We start from the raw sequence: 23846 nt of genomic DNA, 5'->3' as shown, positions 1-23846 counted from the left end.
AATATTCCATTACATTAATTTCCCAAAATTTGTTTAGTTATTCCCCAATATAGGTAGGCATCTCCTTAGTTTTCAATTTTGAACTTCAATGAAAAGAGCTGAAAAAATAGTTTTATATATGTGGATGTGCTTCCTCTTTCTTTGATCTCTTTGCATATTGGCCTAATAATGATATATTAGATTAAAAGTTAGATATGCACAATTTATTTAATTTGCAGGCTCAGGTTCCAAATGATTTCCAATTCACAATCCCATAAAAAAAGGCATTAATGTGCCTGTTTTCCATCAACTCCTCCAAGACTTGTCCTTTCCTTCTCTTGTCGTTAAAAAACATGCCCTAATCTTTTGTCTTAGTTATAGTTCTAGGACAAAAGAGCAGCAAGGGCTAGGTCACTGGGGTTAAATGACTTGCCCAATGTCACATAGTTAAGAAATGTCTGAGGTCACACTTGAACCCAGGTCCCTCAACTCCAGGCCTTAGTGCTCTAACCCAGCTTCCCCCTTCTTTTGTCATCTTAACCAAACTAATGAGCATTTAGTGATGGAATCTCAGAGTTTGTTTTATTAGTATTCATCCAATTATTAATGCTTTAGAACATTTTTCATATAGTTGTAGATTGCTTGGAATTCATCTTTTGAAAATTGCCTATTTACATCCTTTGATCATTCATTTATTTTTGTAGAACTGAGAAAGAGTGACTTTACTCCTTTGAACCACCACTCCCTCATCTATAAAATAAGGAGATTAGAGGAATCCATTTATTTCTAGTACTCCTTCCAACCTCATTATTCTATGACCCTATTATCCCGTGAAATAGGCAACTTCATAGTCCTTCAAAAAGAATGGACTCTCTATGGAATCCCATATGTATAGTCCCATATTAAAATCAATGCAAGTGCATTAATTTTCCTTCAATATCCATTTGTTTTTCTCCCAAATTACTAAAACAGAACTTAATCTTTTCAGAATTTGAAATGTGTCATCTGCTACTGAAGAAGTTAATAATAAGGATGAATGCATATGGATTAAGCAATGAAGGTTAAATTAATTAAAATATTAGCTAATAACATCCTTTAGAAGAAATTATTCAAAAAATTAGCAACTAAGCCACATTTTTAGAAAATTGCCTTGTCTTCATTCTCTTGCTTGATTTGTTAGGCATGAACATGATTAACTTAATCAGACATGCATGCTAACAACTATTTTACTGGCTGGAGTCTTTTTGCTAGTATTCTATTTAAGATTTTTGTATCTATGTTTATTAAGGAGATTGGTCTGTAGTTTTCTTTCTCTGTTTTTGATCTGCCTGGCTTTAGAATCAGTACCATAATTGAGTCATAAAAGGAATTTAGTAGAACTACTTCTTTGCTTATTTTGTTAAATAGTTTGTGTAGTATTGGTATTAGTTGTTCTTTAAATGTTTTATAGAATTCACTTGTGAATCCATCTGGTCCTGGGAATTTTTTTCTTAGGGAGTTCTTTGATGGCTTGTTAAATTTCTTTTCCTCATATGGAATTACTTAAGTATTCTATTTCTTTTTCTGTTAATCTAGAATACATAGTTTTTGTAAATATTCATCCATATCACATATGTTGCTATATTTATTGCCATATAATTAGACAAAATAGTTCTTAATTTTTGCCTTAATTTCCTGTTCATTAGAGGTAAAGTCTACTTTTTCATCTTTGATATGGTTAAATTGATTTTCTTCTTTACTTTTTTATTAGATTAACCAGTAGTTTATTGTATTTGTTTTTTTTTAAGTACCAACTTCTAGTCTTATTTATTCATTCAATAGTTCTTTCACTTCCAATTTTATTAATTTCTCCCTTAATTTTAAGGATTTCTAATTTAGTTTTTTATCTGGGAATTTTTAATTTTGTTCTCTATCTAGTTTTTTTTTTAATTTGCATGCCCAATTCATTGACCTCTGCCCTCCCTAATTTGTTAATATATGCACTCATAGATATAATGCCCCCCCTGAGTATTGCTTATGCTGGATCCCATAGATTTTGATAGTATGTCTCATCATTGGCATTCTCTTCAATGAAATTGTGAACTGTTTCAATGATTTGTTCTTTAACTGCTTTTGGAGAATCATATTATTTAATTTCCAATTAATTTTTTATTTGTCTCTCCATGTACCCATACTAATTATTATTTTTATTGCATAATGATCTGAAAAGATTGCATTTATTAATTCTTCTCTTTTACACTTGTTTGCCATGTTTTTATGCCCTAATACATGGTCAATTTTTGTGATGTATTATGTGCTGCTGAAAAGAAGTTGTATTCCTTTTTGTACCCATTTATTTTTCTCCACATATCTATTAACTCTAATATTTCTAAGATTTCATTCACATCTCTTACCTCTTTCTTATTTATTGTTTGTTTTGATTTATGTAGATCTGATAGAGGAAGGTTTTGGTCTCCCACTAGTATAGTTTTACTGTCTATTTCCTCCTTAAGCTCTAGTAGTTTATCCTTTAGAAATTTGGATGCTATACCATTTGGTGCATACAGGTTGAGTACTGATATTTCCTCATTGTCTATACTGCCTTTTATTAGGATGTAATTACTTTCCCTATCTCTTTTAATCAGATATATTTTTATTTTGGCTTTGTCAGATATCATGATTGAGACTTCTGCCTTCTTTTTTTCAGTTGATGCCCAATAGATTTTGATCCAGTCTTTTACCTTTACCCTGGGTTGTGTCTACCTGCTTTCTTGTAGACAACATATGGTAGGATTTTGGTTTCTAATCCACAGTGCTATTTGCTTCTGTTTTATGGAAGATTTCATCTTATTAGATTCATGATTACCAGAGTCAAGTGTATTCACAAACATTTTGATATCCTCTCCTAGTTCTGCCCTTTCTTCCTTTGCTATTTTCTTCTATACTATTTGCTTGTTTTTAATAAGTCCCTCTAATCCCTACCCTTATTTTATTTCCCTTTCCTCCCCATCCCTGTTTATTCTTCTCTTATTTTTTTAGTGTCTATTAAATTCCTCCCCTCTCTTTCCCTCATTTTTGTACTCCCCCCATTCCCCTCCCTTTGGTTTTTCCCTCTCAACTTCCCTGTAGGGTATGATAAAATTTGATACCCCAATGGATCTAGATGCTTTTCCCTCTCAGAATTGATTCCACTGAGAGAACAGTTTGATTATTACCTATTAGCATTCTCTCCCTCTCCTTCTTATATTAGTATTCTTCCCCTCCCCCTCTCACGTGCCTCTGTGTGGCAAAAATTATCCTATTTTTCTTATTCCTTCATTTCTCATGGTGCTATCTTGTATCCCCCCTTTTCTTTTTAGTACTCCAAACGCTATCTATGAATACATTTTCTAACTACTATGATATAGTGAATACAATTTTTGAGAGTTACAAATAACATTTTTCCATATAGGAACAGAAACAATTTGTCCTTATTGAAACCCTTAAAAAATTTAAAAGGGAAAAAAAAATTCCCCTCTTTTTTGTATTTACCTTTTCACGTTTCTCTCTATTTTTGTTTTTGGATATCAAATTTTCCATTTCATTCTGGTCATTTCTTTGCAAATATTTGGAAGTCATCTATTTTGTTGAATGTCCATACTTTAAAAAAAAAATTTTTTAAACCCTTAACCTTCCATCAAAATCAATACTGTGTATTTGTTCCAAGGCAGAAGAGTGGTTCGGGCTAGGCAGTTGGGGTTAAGTGACTTGCCCAGGGTCACACAGCTGGGAAGTGTCTGAGGCCAGATTTGAACATAGGACCTCCCATCTCTAGGCCTGGCACTCAATCCACTGAGCTACCCAGCTGCCCCCTGACTGTCCATACTTTCACCTATAAGTATATAGTCAATTTTGATGGGTAGATAATCATTGGTTGTAGACTCAATTCTCTTGCCTGTCTGAATATCATATTCCAAGCCTTGTCCTCCTTTGTCGTGGAGGCTGCCAGATCCTATTGTAATCCTGATTGGTGCTCCTTGATATCTGAATTGTCTCTTTCTGGCTTCTTGTAATGTTTCCTCCTTAGCTTGGAAGCTGCTAAATTTGGCAATTACATTCCTTGGGGTTGTCTTTTTAAGGATTAAATGTAGAGGGTGATTTATGGACTCTTTCACTGTATATTTTACCCTCTTGTTCAAGAACATCAAGGAAGTTTTCTTGGATAATTTCTTGCAGTATGATATCAAACTTTCTATTTATCTCTGGGTTTTCAGGTAGACCAATGATTCTCAGAGTGTCTCTTTTAGATTAGTTTTCCATGTCATTCATCTTCTCAGTGAGATATTTCATGTTTCCTTCTATTTTGTCATAATTTTGACTTTGTTTTATTAATTCTTGCTGTCCTGTGAGATCATTAGCTTCTACTTTCCCCATTCTGATCTTTAAAGGCTATTTTTCAACTATGAATTTTTTATTATCCTTTTTGATTTGGTCTATCCTATTTTTCATGGCTCCCAGCAGGTCATTTCTGGTCTTCAATTTGCTTATCATTTCATTTAATTTCTGGGCTTCTTTTTTTCCAAGTGGGAGATTCTGTCTTTTAAACTGTTATTTTCTTTTTGAACAATTTCCCACTTTTCTTGCCACATTTCTCCCATCTTTTTAACTTGGTTCTCAAATTCCAGCCTGATTTCCTGGAGAGCTTGTGACCAATTTCCATTTTTTTTTTTTGAAAATTTGGATGTGTGTGCTTGTTTGTCATCCTCTGCTGTCTCCTCTATAGTCTGGATCTTTTCTCTATAAAAATTATCCAGGGTCAATGCCTTTCTCTTCTTCCTTTGGTGTTTGTAGATTATATTTCTTGGGTCACAATTGCTTTACTGTTTTTTCCTTTCCTTCTCATCCAGAAATCTGATTGAAGATGGTAGGCAAGGTTTATATTGAGCTCCAGATAGGTTTTTGTCCTGAGGTGTGTTCCTCAGCCTCCTGGGATCCCAAGTCTCACTGTTCTTAGGGGAAAGTCTGTGGTGTCCTCAGTCAGTCCCCACCTTGACTCCCAAGAACTTAGAGGTTGCCCTCTGTTTGCTCTGACCCTGGTGCTGTAGGTATAGTGGAGGAGGGGTGATGAGTTTGCATTTGGTGGGAGTCTTTTTGTCCTCTTTTTAGCATGGAAATGCCCAAAACTCTGCCTTCTTTCAATACTGCACCATGCAGTGGAACCCCTTCTTTCATCTGATTTTGGTTTTTCCTTTTGAGGCACTTTATGTTGGTTGGTGGAGATCAGAGGAAGATCCTTGCTTCTACTCTGGGGCCATCTTAACCTGGTAGTCTAACTACTATTTTAAAATATATCTATACTTAGGTAGATTATGCTTATGTAAAACTTATGTGGATGATATTTTATTTATTGTTATTGTTATATTATATTAATTTTATTATTATTGTATTATTATATTGCTATATTGTATTTATTATTTATTTTATTTATTGTTATATTTTATGTTCCATATGTTAAATTATCTAACCCTATTCTTTAAAAAAAGGATAGCTGTAGTAACCATTTATTCTGGAAATACATTTGAATTTAATAGTTTTACTGAGAAAAATGGTGCTTATGTTATACTTTTAGAGAACATTTTAAGTTTGGCTTAATCAGTTTCTGATTTATAGCATATGCCTGCTGAACAAGTCTCTCTCTTTTTTCAGGTTCTAAGATATCAAAGTCAGCAGATGGTAAGAGAAAGCTATTTTGTTATTTTTCCCCTCTTCTTTCTCACCTTTGGAAATCAAAAGTTAACATCCTATCTTAAGGAATATTCTAAAGCAATATAACAATAAAATGGACTGAATAGTAATTTCTAAGTCAGAACTTCTGTGGAAAGTGAAATATTTGGCATCAAAGTAAGCAAAACAAAATCTGCCAACCCTGCTCTGACAGTCATATCCCAAAAGAAGTTCAGCATTTTATCTTATGATGCTCTAATGGTTTATGCACAAATACAACAGGAAATATTTATCTTACTGGTAAATGTTAATATCGATTTTTAAACATTTGATTTCCCCTCAATCAGTTTTGTAAAGGTTGCACAGGTGAGTTAGAGTTCTACTTCACTGGGGAATAAAGAGAGCTTTAGAAAATCATGTAAAGTCATCCATCTTCAGGATGTCTGTCTCCTTTTTGTTTCTTTTTTGGTCTTCTCTAGATAGTTTTGAGTATCTTATCTCACTAAATCTTTTCCTTCCCCAATCTTTATTTCACATAATTGGTATCTTTAATAAGATCATAGAATTACAAAGGTAAAATGTATGTCAGAGGTCCATGAGCAAGAATTCATCCTATTGCTTCCCATGAGTAGCCATTTACTGTTTTCTTGAAGGCCACTTATAAAAGGGGACTTGGACTTTCCTGTCTTCATCAGAAAGGGACCCTGGCACCCAAAGGAAAGCTGTGCTAGACCCAGCCTGCCTTGTTTATAGGGTTTTGCTGCCTCAGCAAAATTCAGCTTGGCATTAACATGGATTCTCAATTAGAAGAATTTGTTACCCTATTGCTTTCTTTTAGCTCATAATTAGCTTAAATATTTAGAAGAAATACAAAATGATCAGTCTATGTTCAATATATAGAAATGATATTAATTGGAAGGGGAGGGAAAGGACATGGATTATAAAACATCAGAAAATGATTACTAAAATTCTCTCTTCATGTAATCTGGAAAAAAAATTAAGTAAACAAGAAGAATAGAGACATTCATTTTTTCAAAGCTGTATTTGAGCTATAAATTGATTGGAGATGTGAACAAAGTTTTATCAAGACAATGGACACTGGTCCACTGGTGTTTGATCACCCCTAAGGTAGAATTTTTCTTTAGTCATTATTAGAGCACACACAGCCTCTGTTCTCTAGGAGCTTACAATGAGATTTAATGGAGAGAAAATGCATGGGTCAATAAATATTAAGAAATATAGAAATTTATCTATCATTTATTCTTAGTGGACCTTTACAAAAATATAATATAATATATTAATGTAGCAGGAAGTAGATTAATCTTTATAAAATATGTGGCACTATTTATAGAAATCTTTTCTGGTGGACAATGAGATGTACAGTGGAAATAGCGCTAGTTCCAGACACAGAACCTGGATTTGAAGCCAGGCTCTGCTGCTGGCTCCCTGTGTGATTTAGTCCATCCAGTCACCTAACCTCTGCGAGTCTCAGTTTTCATATATGTAAAATGAATAGGTTGGATTAGTTGATCTTTTCTGTCCTAAAAGTACAAACCTACGAATCTATGAAATACTATCTAAAACTCTCCCTGCTTTGTTTTTGAAAACAGCTCCCTAATCATTTTACTAAGACAATAGTTCCCAGAACAGGGCTTCCTGCTATAGAAATTGACAAGTACTAAAACACTAATCAGGAATCAAAAAGATATTCTCTTTGTTCAACTAACCTTCTGTGGAAACAAAACATTTACTGATGTATCTTACATTTTGATATCATTGGCTCCTGTACCTCTGCTAAAAGCCAAGGCTGTATCAGCACAGAATTCAGAATCTTGGTTAATTTTGCTTAAAGACTTCTAGGAGATAGAGGTTGGAGATAAAACACACGTACACACACACACACACACACACACACACACACACATATAATTTTTCCAACTCAAGTTAAAGGGTACTGGCAACTTGTGCAGTTTTAAGAGAAAATATCCACAACATTTCTTGGTCTAAACATCTAAAACAAAGATTCCTTATGACCTAGATTAGTATTTTCTATCATTCCTTCCACTGTTCCCCCATTCAAAGATTACCTATGTTAAATAAATTCAATTTAAATCAACATATATTTTTAAGTACCTATTACTTATAAGGGACCAAATTTCTTTCTTTCTGGGCCCTTGTATCTACTAGGTGACAGTATATAAAAATGAACCAATCAGTAATGATAATACTTGTTAACATTATTCCCCCCCCCCATCAACATAATTAAGCACAAATGTTTCTTAAAAAGTCACCTGGAGAGTGGGAATTTCAGGTGTGATGGGAAACTAGTAGGATCAGACAGGATCACTTTTCTGCTATTCTTTAAATCATATCACTTGGTCTCTGACAAGGTTTCACCTTCCATGGTAGTGCTTTTATTAATCATGATTTTTCTGAGAGAACAAAGCATAAATCTTGATTAACTTCCCATACATTTTCATTCCTTACACAAATGTACTATTCTACATTTAAATGAATTTGCTAATATTAAATAGAAAAAAGTTCAGGAATGATCTCATCCTGGTTGTGTCTTCCCTTCATTACCATATAACTCTTTATCGGATGCTTCTCAAGTGGGAGATCATTTCTATGAAATAATTCAAATCTGAAGTTTAGGCCAAATTTTAACTGATCCTATCAGCAAAGATTGATTCTTTGCAATTTAATATTTGCTTCTCTGGGTTCCATAATAAGTTGTCCAGAGTTTTTTAGCAATATAATTATATTTCTTTTATCTCCTATGGGAAAATGTCTATGTATACATTAACTATGAGCTTAGTTATTAGTTCAGAACTTGAAGGTCTTCTTCTAGTCCCCAAGGGTTACCTGAAGGACCACCCCAAAATGTAGAGGTTCCTTCCTTGCTTTTAATTGGAAGAAACAAGTTAGAACAGGGTCGAAAAAGAGGAAATGAAGGGAGAAGTAGGATCACAGCTAATTATATGCAAGATAGAAAAGCACAATTGGTTTATATTATTACCTTCCTCTAACCCCTTTTGGCACATTTCCTTCAGTTCATATCAAAGTGTTATGGTGACAATGACTAACTTGTTGCCTCTTTCTAAGATACCTGAATTTTTTATATGATCATCTTCTCTAATGGACAGTGCATTGAATTTGGATTCTAAATCCTGACTCTCCGAATGATTATTTGTGAGATGACCTTTGGCAAGTAATTTATCTTCTGTGGGACTCAATATATACATCTATAGAGTAAAGTTTTGCTATATCAGTGGCTCTCATTGTATAATTTTAGGACCTATGAATATTGTCAAGACCGTTTCAGAGGGGCCTGCAAAGTTAAATTTATTTCCATTCTAAAATATTTTCTCTTTTAATAAGGTAAATATTGATTGCTATCACCAGAAGTGTGCTGGACCCAACTTGTTCTGGCTGTCAATTTTGAAATTTTCAATGTGAGGCTTTAAATTTCAGAAACTGGCCAATACTACAAATGAGTACTTGCTTTATTATTTTGTGATTGTCCATACTTAAGAAAGTGATGGATAAAATATTAATAATGCATAGTAAATTTAAAAGCATTTCCTGTGTTGTTGAGAGCTGGACATCATTGCCTTTTAAAAAGAAAAAGTTTCTTCTAGGAGCTCCTCAATAATTTTTAAGAGTTTAAAGGGACACTGCAATATAAAGTTTCAGAACTGAACCTTAGAGCTAGATAATCTCAGAGTACTAGGAGCTTTAAATTTGATAAGGTCCTAAAAGTTTACTCAAAAGATGGCAACTCACATCAAAGTCTGTCCTAGGGAAAGCAGTAGGGCTTCTAGGACTAGATGAAATGAAGTCTAGGGGACATTCAGAGATAATAAACAGAATCATTTGATCTTAGGCAAAAAACTTGGATCCTCTTTGCTTCAGTATTTGTTTCTGATGGATAATAAAGGTATTCTTAACTTAGAGTCTATAAACTTAAAAAAATCTTGATGATTGAATTTCAATATTTTGGTAATTGAATTTCAATAATTAAATTTCAATATTTAATAACAGTTTTGCTATTGGTTTCCTGTGTGATGTTATGTATTTTATTTTACACAAGTACAAACATGATTCTAAGTAGGGTTATATGAGTTCACCAGAGTGCTGAAGGGGCCCCTGATATAAAGGCTAAGAAAATAATAAAGGTTAAAAATGTCCCTTGTTTAAAGTCAATGTTCTTTGATGTTTTTTTTTATATTGAATATTCAACAGTAGAATTGGCATGTGCAAAAAAGATAGATGTTACATAAAATAGGTTCTTGGGGAAAGATAATGAGTAGGAAGGCATTACAAAAATTTATAACAGTAGAAAAGTTTTGAAAAATGGTGTGTGTATATGGAGATATCTGTGAATACAAAATAAATGAATATATAAAAATGAAAGGCAACAACAGAAAACCATGTGATTACCAAAAACAAAAATAAAGAAAGCAAGATCATGTGATTACCAAAAACAAAAATAAAGAAAGCATTTATTGTCTTAGGAAACTTACCAAGTAAATTTAAGATCCTACTGGATGCATACGGTTTAAACTGTTTGTATATAAGCTAAACATTACATATTAGGCACACTTAACAAAAAAAGAAATCTAGAGATTTTCAGAACTCCTTTTCATTTATTTATTTAAACTCACAATAAAAGTTATATTTTTATTCTACAAATAACAGATCTAAATAGAAAATAAAAGAGATGATTGTTCAAAGTTTTAAAGGAAAATGTGTTATAATTAGATAACCCTTTCATTCTCCAAGAAATGTAAATATAAATGTATCAATAAGATGAATATTAATTTTGTGCAGATGCCTGGATTTAAATCGTAAGTCCTAACTTGAAATTCTAACTGACACTATACAGTGACTGCTTCAATTTCCTCATTGTAAAATGGGAGAAGGGAAAGGGAAGGAGAGAAGTATTTATTAAGCAACTACTATGTACTAGACACTATGATGAGCTCTTAAAAATATTATCTCATTTCATTTATAATAACCCAGTGAGGAAGCTTACTATCCTCTTTTTACAGAAAAAATTCAACATTTAAATAACTTGCTCAGGGACATATAGCAATAAGCATTAGGGGCTAGATTTGAATGCAGATTTTCTTGAAACCAGGACCAGTGCTATATATATATATATATATAAACAGAATAAGTAACTTGAGAAAACTATTACTTGTTGAAATAGAGAATGTTAAACTGTTCTCTGGTTTTTGACTAGAGAGAGCTGCTAATGGGACCCGAACCAGCATATTTATAATGGAGGTAGAACAGAGAAATGGTGAGGGATGCCACCACACAGGAATGCTGTTACACAGGGGACTACTTATAAGGGAATGCCCTGGGGTCTGCTCTGGGGTTCTGCCTATTGATCCCTACTGATAGCTGATTGATCAATCTATTTCCTAACCTCCTTCCTCCCTCACTCCCTCCCTTAACCAAACCTGTCCACCCAGTTCTTCTTGAAGCCTTTGGCTCTTTCCTCCCTCCTGAGTGAACTATAAAGATACTCTAGTTGCTTTCTCAGTCAAGGAATTTATGGGGATAACAGGATGGGAAACTGAGGTAAGAGGAATGAGGATTTCCCTAAACTACAGGGATAATTTTAGAAAGGTTTGAGGAAGTATTCCAGTCACAAACTGTGACTCTGAGACACTTAGGGAGATGGAGGACAACAGGAGTTCAAAATCATCTTTCTTCTTCACAAATCAGCCAGATCTGTCAGCTTAATCACAGAAAGAAACAAAGTTCAAAGTGTCTAAGTTTTCTCCTGGCCAGCAAATAGACCACCAACTCAAAAGCTTCTCCCCTGATCAGCTTCCACTGCTCAGAGCCAGAGAGACAGAGACTAAGTGCCAAAAGCCAAGTTTCTCTTCTCAGTGTCAACTTCAACTGCTCAGAGCCAGAGAAACCCCCAAAACCAAATCAGTCTCACAAAGGTCTTTCAGCCAGCTTCAAACCTCCAAGGAAAAAGAGTGCCTTCCCGTCAGAGACAAAGTCGGCTCCCCCCAGTCAGCTCAAACTGCCACCAACTGGGGACATTCCATTGGAACCCTGGTTCTTGCATCTTGGTCCACAAGTCCTGCAAAACCTCTCTCTCTTCATGTCTCTATCAAAATATCTATCTATCTATCTACCTATCTATATATGTGTATATATAATATAATATAACATTATAATTATAATTATTATAATATAATACAATACAATATAATATAATATAATATAATATAATATAATATAATATAATATAATATAATATAATATAATATAATATAATATAATATAATATGTGCAAATGTAATATTCTCACTCGGGTGAGAATACATGAGATGTTTATAAAGCACTCTAAAACTTAAAGTTCTGTTCAAATGCTAGCTATGATGAGGACAACCATGATGATGATGAAGTTGATGTTAATGAAGCTATGATGATGACGATTTCAACAACTTTGGGTCTCTATTTTCTTATATTTAAATGGAAATAATAATGCTTATATAACCTAGTCATACCATTGTTATAAGGAAAATATTGGGCTAAGTATATAAAATATATCATAAGTATTAAAGTTTATAAAGTGTAAAGTTTTATAAAGTAGTATAGAAATACAATATTATTGTTTTGGAAATATCTTATATTGAATTAATGATTTAAAATAATATTGACAAGCTTCTGTTCTAAGCAAACCTCATATAATAAGTTAAAATTTTAAATGTAACAGGAAGTTTAACATTATATTGCCCAATTTTTTTTAATTTTATAAATGTAGAAACCAAGGTCCAGAAGTTATGGTATACTAGAAAAAAATATTTAACAACCAGCTTCTTTTTTTTAAGTACACATGATCCATTTTAAAATTTGATCTGCATTTATTAATACTTATTGTTTATTAACACAAAATATTTTATCCCTCATTTTCTTGGCTAGACAATCAATCCTTGATTTGTATATCAATTGCATAGTTTGCTGATTTCTAAGGTATAAATACATTGAAAATGTAACAGTTAGCACAAATTCAGGCTCTGTGATATGTCTCCATCACACTCTCACTCCAAAGGGAAATAACTTTCCCATTTATGTTTAGCAAATAAATTAGAGTTAGGCTGTAAAATGAGGACTCTGATTCCAAGTCAAGTCCTTATTTTGATCACTTTCTACTACCCTTCAATTATCTGAATTTTAAAAAAGCATTCTCATTTTATAAAAATGAACCAAAAAGATGTAAAAAGAGAGGGACTCCATTATTATCAGTGAAATCTATAGGGATAGAATCAGAAAGAAAAGCATTTACTGTATGTATGTACAAAACATTATTCCAAGTGCTGAGTATAAAAACAGAAGTTTAAAAAAATTGTTGTTTTCCAGGAGCTCACATTTCTATTTGGTAGAAACCGCCATGTATTAGAGATTATGTTCAGTTTATGGTATTTGAAAATTCTGAGTAGTATGTAACCATAGAAATTAGCATGGCAGATGGCAAGGCCCTGACAACCTTGGGAAATAATGGCAAGGCAGATGGTCCCCTATCAGTTTGAGTCAGGTAATGAGATACCTCTGGCAAAGGTAGTAATGTAGAGGTCCACATCCAAATGATAATAGGTGTCCTGAGCCAGTACAAACTGGATAATGGGACAATAAGGTTCTGCGAGGGAAGGTAAAGGCCCATGGAATCTCTCAGTATTAGAAGATGGTATTGGTCTGCTTTCTAGATTTTATGAATAGTATATTCATTTATTTGGCATAACTTACCAAAGTCCTCTGTGTCTATGTGTATTTTCATGTGTATTTTAAATGGAGTTGAAGATAATTAAATCATATGAACATGAACAATAATTAAAAAATATTTTTTTTAAAAAAGTAATCATATGGAGCAGGCATTTCCAGAATACTGTATTCACTTTCCCCTATTAAATATATAATGCTAAAATACTCACAGTTGATAAAATCATATTTAATTACTATGCAAACAAAATCACTTGACTTTAGGGGAGTGGGAAGGGGAAAAAAGAAGAAAAGATCAAGAGGAAGAAGGAAAGAAATAAAAGATAAAAGAATGAAAACTAAGTGGTCTATTTGTTATGAGTAAATTTGTTTTCTTTTTTCTTGTTCTTTTAAATTAATCATCATTCATTTTCCTTTCATGTTTCTTTCACAGACCGTCTTAAGGAAAAAAGTAAGATAATGATGCCATTGCTTTTGTGCCAAATTGCATTTTTATCGCTATTGGTCTCTCTCTAGGCAAATACTGTCCTTTTGGCTTGACTAAGCAGCTCTGCATTACCTTCTTGAAGCTTCCAGTTTTCAAATTATTTTAGTTGCTCTTTGTAGTAAATGAAAAAGTAAAAGTCCTCCGGGGCTTTGTTGAATGAGTAAATAGTCTAGATAGCAAGGCTTATTAGGAGAGGTCTAGACCAGCAGGCTTCAGGACCCAAGTTAATGGTCACTGGCCCAGACTCATGCAATCAAGTAATGGAGCTTTCCAAATCACCTGTGATCAGGTCCAATGGTAAAATAATATTCAGCTAACCAAAACATTTGTCTTAGGACTATCAACCCTTCCTTCTAATAAACTGACCATTTCTTTGCCCTTTAAAAAGATGATACTTGTTTCCTGGAATATAGATTCGTTTTTCACAAGCCTTATGACTACTACCCTCATCAGTACCCCTACAGACTGACTGAGAAAATGTGTGGAACTCACTCTTAGTGTATATTTTTAGGGTAAATCCTAAGTGAATTGTATGAGTGAGTTCTGAGCCTTGTGTAGTAAATATAAATAGCCTCTTCCTGTATCATTATTTCAAATCAATAATTTTAGGCAAAATAATGTCATTTAAATTCAGTTATAAATTAATCTTGAAATACCAACCACTCAGTGTGGTCCTTGGTTTTCTGGGCAATTTATCTTTCTAGTTTTTTCCTCTTAAGAAAAAAGGTAACATAATTATGTAGTTTGTTTTTTTTTAATCATATGTTCATGACTGTTAATATACTTTTAGAATGCCAGCTAATTTCAGTAACACAAGTTTTCATGTCATTGTTGATTCTAAAAATATTTAGCTGAAAATGTAAGCTCTCAACTTTATAATTATCTTTTTTTTCCTACAGAAAATTAAAAGTATTGTATGACATTGTAGTTTTTTAGACTGAAATCAACTTTTTACACTAAATGAAGAGAATAATGTAATTACTCTCTGAGTCAGGCAGGGGGAGCAATATAGCTATAGAGGAGAATAGATTCATTCATCCATATATTTATGTATGAGTCTATGCCTAAGTATAAATGAATATCCACCTACCTTTACAGGCATAAACTGCCAACTCTGAGGGAAAATAGGAGACAATCTAGATTCTGAAAAATTGCTCTTTCTAAAGAATCTACTGAACATCATTAGCTTTTGCATTCTTGCTGCCTGTAAAATTTATAGGGCCCTAGAAGTAATACTAGATAGTCTTTAGAAAAGCCTGAATGCTAAATAGATAAACATAACTTTCCAAGCAATCATGTCTTACAACATATTGTTTTTGATAAAAAGATGGCCAGAGAATGATAGCAAATACTCTTCAAATTGCCTTCTTGCTTCCCTGCTGAATCTATTTGACTTAAAAATGAAAATGTTTTTCTTGCATCAGTAGCCTGCATTTTATTAGGGTGGTGACCAATCCTCAATGATAGATTTCACCTGCCTAATATGATGTTTCCTAATTCATATTTTCATGATGGGCTCTGTTTTTTTTTCCTTTTCTAAAAGAGGATTTGACCATCTACAAGGTAAAAGTCATTAAATTAAAAGGAAAAATGAAAGGCAAATTTATTGCCATTCAAAAGGGTAATTTGATATATGTTCATTTATGAACCCCACATAACACACCAGTCTTTATTGATTCCTTTTGCAATATACTAAAAAATTGCCTGTATTGTTTTTTCTTTGTTTTGCTTAGACATGGAATGATTATATTTGCACTGGGTTATATTGCATTTGGTGTATGCCAATATCTGCTCCAGCACTTGATAATGAACTTCAGATGTTTTAGTACTTTGGTGCGCTATTTTAGCATGGCAAGAGTAAAATGAAAAACTGGGTAGGGTTTTTATAGTAAAAGAAATGATGTAAGGTTTGGGAAATCCTATGATTTCTATAAATTAGTTTTATAAGTCATTTTTGATCCTTGCACAATTATAATGATATGGCAAATAGTTGTCTTAAAATTACTATTTTTTTTTTGCCTTTACAAAGGGACATTTATTGAGAAAGATTAGTAAAAAACTTCAGAACATCAACATCCCATCCCATAAACCTCATCCCCCCAAAACCAGGAGGCACATCTCTGCTCTGCTTAACCATTTCGTTTCAGGGGAGAGTGTGTGCAAACTATAAGTGGTTATTATAAAACACCCTACCACCACTCTACTCCCCAAATCTGGATGGGTTTATTTCTTCAGTCTTTTTCTTATTTTATAATATTTTATTTGATCATTTCCAAGCATCATTCATTAAAGACAAAGATCATTTTCTTTTCCTCCCTCCCACCCCCCATAGCCGACGCGTGATTCCACTGGGTATCACATGTGTTCTTGCTTCGAACCCATTGCCATGTTGTTAATATTTGCATTAGAGTGTTCATTTAGAGTCTCTTCTCTGTCATGACCCCTCAACCGATGTAGTCAGGCAGTTGCTTTTCCTCGGTGTTTCTACTCCCACAGTTTGTCCTTTGCTTATGAATAGTGTTTTTTTCTCCTAGATCCCTGCATATTGTTCAGGGACATTACACCGCCACTAATGGAGAAGTCCATTACGTTCGATTATACCACAGTGTATTAGTCTCTGTGTACAATGTTCTCCTGGTTCTGCTCCTCTAGCTCTGCATCACTTCCTGGAGGTTGTTCCAGTCTCCATGGAATTCCTCCACTTTATTATTCCTTTTAGCACAATAGTATTCCATCACCAACATATACCACAATTTGTTCAGCCATTCCCCAATTGATGGGCATACCCTCGTTTTCCAGTTTTTGGCCACCACAAAGAGCGCAGCTATGAATATTTTTGTACAAGTCTTTTTGTTCATTATCTCTTTGGGGTACAGACCCAGCAATGTTATGGCTGGGTCAAAGGGTAGATATTCCTTTGTTGCCCTTTGGGCATAGTTCCAAATTGCCCTCCAGAATGGCTGGATCAATTCACAACTCCACCAGCAATGCATTAATGCCCCTACTTTGCCCCATCCCCTCCAGCATTTATTACTTTCCTTTGCTATCATGTTAACCAATCTGCTTGGTGTGAGGTGATACCTCAGAGTTGTTTTGATTTGCATCTCTCTGATTATAAGAGATTTAGAACACTTCTTCATGTGCTTATTAATAGTTTTGATTTCTTTATCTGAGAACTGCCTATCCATGTCCCTTGCCCATTTATCAATTGGAGAATGGCTTGGTTTTTTGTACAATTGATTTAGCTCTATAAGATCACAAAGAGCAATAGTATGGAGGGAAAAGAAAAGAGAGTCAGACCCTTAGGGCATATCCATGATTAATGGATGGAGATCCAGAATGGAGACCAAGAAAGAGCAATCAGACAGGGAGGGAGGGAGACAGACAGACAGACAGACAGACAGAGAAGAGAGAGAGAGAGAGAGAGAGAGAGAGAGAGAGAGAGAGAGAGAGAGAGAGTGAGCAATGCACTACTGCATTATTTTGATACTATGGCAGATTGGATGAACTAGATCAAGTGAGATAACACTCCTAAAGTAGACACTTAATCAATGCAATAAAATGTACATTTGAAATTATAATTTTAACAATTTATTCAAATGTTCTTTAAAAATGATCAATGCTTCACCAGAATTTCAATTTATTCATGTTACTGTATTTCTTTCAAGAAGTATATGAAATATAGATAGTTAACTTCATAAAACAAAACAAGCAGACCAATAACTTATAAGTAAATTCCTGTTTGATAACCGAGGGAGTACCATCTGGTTTCAAATAAAAAATAACAGAAGATAATCAAAAAGAACACTACTGGAAATGGATTCTATGAAGAACCCTTATACTGGAAACAAAATAGAAGTGATGTCTCTTTTTTATTCCCTCAACTCTTAAGTGGTTTAAATTTGACTCAGCAATTCATTTTCCTCCAAATCAAAATGCTGAGCATGTATAGTTATAGACTCTTTTCACCTGAGGTGAATAAGTCCAGCATAAGAGTGCTAACATTTATCTACTGTCTTTAAGTAGTTATTTAAAAAAAACAACTGTATAGCATTTTCATTTTATATTTATTTTCCTTGGCCACAAAAATGCAATTCAAAGAAACACGGTAGCAAAATTTAAATTTTCTATCCAGAAGGCCTATCCTAGGAAATCTTTTTCAATAAGTAATAAATATATTAGGATGTTATATTCTCTATACAATTTAGTATATTTTTCTGTAAGAAGCTACCACTTATTTTAAAAGCATATCTTTGATATATGGATAGATTATTTTCATAAGTTTTTATATAAAAGATGAAATAGGCATATTCTTGGCAGGCACTTGTCAGGTTGTCTTTTTTCTTTTTTTTGGTAATGAGAACATTCATGATTCTTTTCCAGTTCTTTTGATTTTTGCCTTGTTGCTGCATCCTAAAGACCACTGAGACTATTCAACCTGACTGGAATCTGTAATGTTCCATATATGCTATCTTCTCCCATTTGAACATAAGTGTATTCAAGTCCTTCCTTCAGAGCAGACTGTCTTGCTTTTTTATTTAGATCACCAGTACTCAACACAATGCTTTGCAAATAGTAAGCAGTCAAGAAATACATTATTTATTAATTCTTTTCCTTCATGGGTAAATTGCATCCAGACAAAGGATTCTGAAATGATTTCTACTTCATTAAGAAGTTTGCAAGTTTCTTTATTGTTTCAATTTATCTTTTTAAATGTTGTTCAGTTTGTAATCCATCTAGTGTCTTCTAACTCTATGCTTGAAGAACATATTCATGATGTGCCATCATTAATTTTTCTCAGGAGACAAGAAACAAGTCTCTGACAACTTTAACATCTTAAATCTGAATCAGATTTCCTAATATATTTTACACTATTATCCCAATTCTCATCTTTTCATTGTAATTTCCAAATATGAAGGCAACAAATGGAAGTATTTTGGTTGTTTTCATCAACTTCAGAAAATTTTTATTCATTGGCATCATGATCTAGTGAAAAGAAGGAGGGAAGAAAGAAACAAGCATTTATTTCAGAGAATATTCACAGTGCTTAAGAATTATTATTTCATTTGATGCTCACAACAAACCTGAGACGAAGTTGCTTTTTTTACAACATTTTACAGCCGAGGAAGACAAATCCGATGACTTGCTAGCAAAAGACTGAGGCTGTATTTGCACTCAGGTCTTCTGACTCCAAGTGCAGCAGTCCATCTACTGTGTGACCAAGATGCCTAGAAAGCTAAACTTAAAATCACATGACTTTCCCCTCTAAGAAAGCTTTCTATTTACTCTGTTTCTTGTATCTACCTTGTGCCTTCCTATTCATTAGAAAAGAAACTCCTTGAAACTGACTTTTTGCTTGTCCTAGCACTTAGAAAGTGCCTGCCTCAAAGAAATCTTGACTTCGTAATCTGAGTTTGACTTGTGGCTTATCTATTGACAACCTATAAACTTGTGTGATGTTGTACAAATCCTTTACCCTCTTTGAGCTTCAATTTCTCATCTCTAAAATGACAGGATTGGGCTAGTTGACCTCTAAGGTCTTTTCAAGTTCTAGCACTATAACTCTGATCATCTTGTATGCTATGTAATATAGATTATACATGTTCTATCATGCAATATATATTTTCATATTCATCATGTTGTAATAGAAGACATATGTATATAAGAAAAAACTCATGAAGGAAATAAATGAAAAATAATGATTGCATCTGCATTCAGACTCCATCAGATCCTTCTGTGGTAAGGGATAGCATTTTTCATCATGAATCCTTTGCAATTATCTTAGATCCTTGCACTGCTGATAATAGTTAAGTCATTCACAATTAATCTTTGTAAAATGTTGCTGTTACTGGGTACAGTGTTCTCTTGGTTTCTGCTCACTTGACTTTGTATCAGTTCATAAAAGTCTTGTCAAATTTTTATGAAATTGTCCTGTTCATCATTTCTTATGGCCCAATAGTATTTTATTACAATCATATTCTACAACTTGTTCAACCATTCCCCAATTGATGGAGATATCCCTTCAGTTTCCAATTCTTTGCTACTACAGAGAGAGATGTTATAAATATTTTGTATATAGGTTTTTTTACTCTTCCATTGATCACTACTAACTAAGTGATCACTAATAGTGGTGAAATTGCTGGGTCAAATGGTATATACAACTTTATGGCCCCTTGGGTATGTAGAACTTTACATTTATTCTACTTTCTTTCATGTTATTCAGTTTGGCCAATAATTCTAGGCCGTTGCATTTTTTTTTTTGATCCAAAATCTATTGGATTAAAAATTTTAGCTATCTGTCCATTTAATCTTAGTATGTAACTAAGCTTGTCCTCAGACTTCAGGAATATTCTTTCACTGGGATCATATATGAAATCTTTCAAGCATGTGGAGAAACTGTCAGATCTTGTTTTCATTCACATAATCATTGAGAACATATGGTTATCTTCAAACCAAAATAAAGCCTTTCATTAGTACTTTTATAGCTATTTCAAATGTCAAATGTTTACTATTTGGAGTAATTGAGTAGTTTTGTTTTATAAAGAAATTTCCAGGAAATAGATGAGAAGAGAGAAGCCAGAGAAGAATTATCTAAATTGCACAAGCCAGTCTTTTCATATAATTATTATTTCTTGGATTAATCCATTGTAAATATATGCATGTGTCTTTCTATAAATGTAGGATAAAATTAATTTGGGAGAAAACCTGCGTAATAATTATAAACATTTTTTTTTTTCAGAACAGGAAAAGAAAGACAAATATGTGGAATCAGGTAAATATTTGAAATGTTTTAATTCCTTAATTTCACTAGTTGCTTACTTCCATTTCTAATTAAATATGATCTCATTATTCTTTGTTACAGAAAAATCTCCAACAAAAGAATCTTCTGGTAAGCTTCATGTTGCTATTTTCTGTCTCAGTCATTTGCTGAATATAGATCTTTTCTTTTAAGAAATAAAGTCATACAAAATGCCATGAAAATCATAAAATAATATTTCCAAACCATTTTCTCTTAAACCAAATAAATAAACCACAAAGGTAAAAGTCACAGATTATTGACCTGTACCACTATATACAATGTCTCATTGCTCTATGGAAATGTTGTATTTTATAATACTTATAGTGAGAATACTTGAAGAATGTGTCTTTTTTTTTAAATTTTTTTTAGTTTTAAAGACATTTTCTGAAACTAACTTCAAACACTAAGAGACACTGCAAACTGAGTATTGTGATAGACTAAAGGTTAGGAAGAACTAAGTTCAAATCTTACCTCTGAAAATTGGGCAAGTCACTTAAGAGTTGTAAGTCTTCCTTCCCCTGAAAAAATGCAGAATATAATTTCTCTTATGACTGCTATAGATTTGAAGTAAAATAATATATATGGTACTTTAAAAACTTAAATATACATACTAAGAAAAAGTCAAAATGTATACATGATTTATGTGGTGATACCAAAAACAAATTAGAGATACACAAAATAGTGTACCTGTAAGACCCATGGACAAGAATTTATGACCAAACAACATAGAGAACATCACAAGTTATAAAATAGACAACTTTGACTACATTAAATTGAAAAGATTTTGCACAAAGCCAATAAAACCAAGATTAGAAGAGAAACAAAACTGGGAAAAAGTGCATATTGTGTCTCTGACAAATACCTCATTCCTCAAACAGAGAACTGAATCAAATTTATAGGAATGCAAGTCATTCCCCAATTGATTGATTGTCAACAGATAAGAACAGGCAGTTCTCAGATAAAGAAATCAAAACTATCTTTAGTCATATTAAAAAAAATGCTCCCAAATCACTATTGACTAAATGCACATTAAAAGAACTCTGAGATACCACCTCATACCTATCAGATTGACTAAAATGGCAAAAAAAAAGGAAAATGATAAATGTTGGAGGCCATGTGGGAAAATTAGAATACTAATGCACTGTTAAAAGAGCTGTAAACTGATGCAACTATTGTGGGGAACAATTTGGGTCCAAGCATAAAGGTACATAAAACTGTGCATACCCTTTGATGTAGAAATACTGATTCCCAAAGAGATCAACTATAGGGGGAAAGTACCAGCTTTTACAAAAATATTTATAGCTACTCTCTTTTTTTGTGTGAGAGCAAAGAATTGAGACTAAGAGGATGTCCATCCTTTGGGGAATGGCTGAACAAGCTGTGGCTATATGATTTTAATTTAATGCAATTCTGCCATGATGAACAGGGTGATCATTAAAAAAAAAGACCTGGAAAAACTTGTATGAAGTAATGCAAAGTGAAGTGAGCAGAATCAGGGAGATGTTGTACACAGTAACAGCAATAATGTATGATGATCAACTATGAAAGACAACTATTATCAGCAATACAGAGATCCAAGACAACACCAAGAAAAACATGATTAAAAAGGCTATTCACTGCCATAGAGGAAACTTCTGGGCATCTGAATACAAATTGAAGCCTACCATTTTTCACTTTATTTCCTTCATAAGATTTTTTTTTCTTGTATAAGTGTTATATGTCTTTTTTTCACAACATGATGTATAGGGAAATATGTATTATATGGTGGCATATATACAGTATATTATCTGCAGTTGTTGGGGGGAAGAAATAGAGGAAGGGAGAGGACATGGATTGCAAAATGTCAGAAAATGATTATTAAAAACTACATGTAATCTGGAAAAGAAAGTATAAAAAAACTTTTTTAAAAGTTAAAGTAGTATAGAAAAATCAATCATAATTTTGCTAAGCATATGGGTAATTAATGTCCCAAGAAAAATCCAAAGTATTAGGAATTACAGAGTATACATATTCAATAAATTGAGTAGTTATGTAATTTTAATAATATTGACACAGAATAAAGAAGGTGTCTCAAAAGTCTCCAAATAATTTTAAACTTTGGGGACACTACATATTTACTTTAGCAGTTGAATTTTTATACTACAACTAAATAGTAGTTTTAAATAATTAATTACTAATATATTTTTATTGCATTAATCTTGAATACTGCCTCTCTGTTTAACATCAATTATACAATTGCTTGTTGGTCTCCCTTATTGGATGGCTTCAGGTAGAAGCTACTACTCATTCAGTATGTTATAAAAAAATATTCTTTTCCTTTTATCTCTCCCTCCAGGAAGAAAGAACTGGTGCCAGCTGAGTTTCTTGAACCTTTTTGGTCAGAACCTTTGCTACAATCAGCACTGGCACTCCACCTAATTCTTTTCTTTGCCCTGCTCCTCTTTTTCATGTGCTTTGGAGGGATTAATGCTTGTAGCTTTTTATGGGGTAGAAGGAGAGAGAGAGTTACCAAATCACGTTTTCCCTACATGAGAGAGCCTCAGAGACCCAAGACTATTCTATGAATTTGTTTGTACTTTTTTGAAGGAGTATGTAGGGCCTGTTAAGGGGAGATACACTGAATACAATTTGTAGATATTAAAACTTTTTTTTTGGCTAAGGTTTTTACTCTGCCCAAGGGTCTTCCCATCTTGTAGATTAAGCTATTATTACTCTACATCTGATCCTTTTTGTTGCAGATGAGAGGTGTTGGAGGGTTGAAGATATTTGGAAAAATGAATAATCTGCCATTTGGCTTATCACATACTGGATGGTATACGAAAGGGTGTCTCAACAGAACTTTGTTCTTAAAAAAACTCCTATTTCCTTTAAGCTTATGTCCTGTTTGGAATTTCTGGTTAGAGAAACCTATACTTGCATATTCTCTGAACTCCCTTAAACACAACTTCCTTAAATCTAGAATACCTATCAGGATATACTCAGCATTCCTACTTTTCTATTATCAATTCCAAGATAGTTTGGCTATTTCTTCCCAAGTGACCTCTCATTTCCACTTCCAGTTTCTTCTTATTCTTCAGAACAGAATTTAGAATAAAGAATAACTAGACACCTGTTGTCTCCTCTACTTTATGAAAGATGAAATTATCAAAA

The 23846-nt window shown here is 33.2% G+C and overlaps 1 protein-coding gene across 26 annotated transcripts in view; it reads left to right on the top strand.

Annotated features, from left to right (window-relative positions):
• Positions 1–23846, top strand: part of TRDN (triadin) — a 547971-nt gene that overhangs the window by 349416 nt on the left and 174709 nt on the right. For 19 of the 26 annotated variants that reach the window (XM_056818706.1, XM_056818721.1, XM_056818719.1 and 16 more), the window contains 4 exons: positions 5644–5670; positions 13844–13861; positions 20637–20669; positions 20760–20786. In XM_056818706.1, the coding sequence (XP_056674684.1) occupies positions 5644–5670; positions 13844–13861; positions 20637–20669; positions 20760–20786 (105 nt within the window). The remainder of the gene's footprint in view (positions 1–5643; positions 5671–13843; positions 13862–20636; positions 20670–20759; positions 20787–23846) is intronic. The other 7 variants (XM_056818718.1, XM_056818712.1, XM_056818720.1 and 4 more) reach the window with 1 other exon arrangement.

The sequence above is a fragment of the Monodelphis domestica genome, chromosome 2 (genome assembly GCF_027887165.1).
Source record: "Monodelphis domestica isolate mMonDom1 chromosome 2, mMonDom1.pri, whole genome shotgun sequence".
Taxonomy (NCBI): Eukaryota; Metazoa; Chordata; class Mammalia; order Didelphimorphia; family Didelphidae; genus Monodelphis; species Monodelphis domestica.
This window is presented reverse-complemented; position numbering and strand designations above follow the sequence as displayed.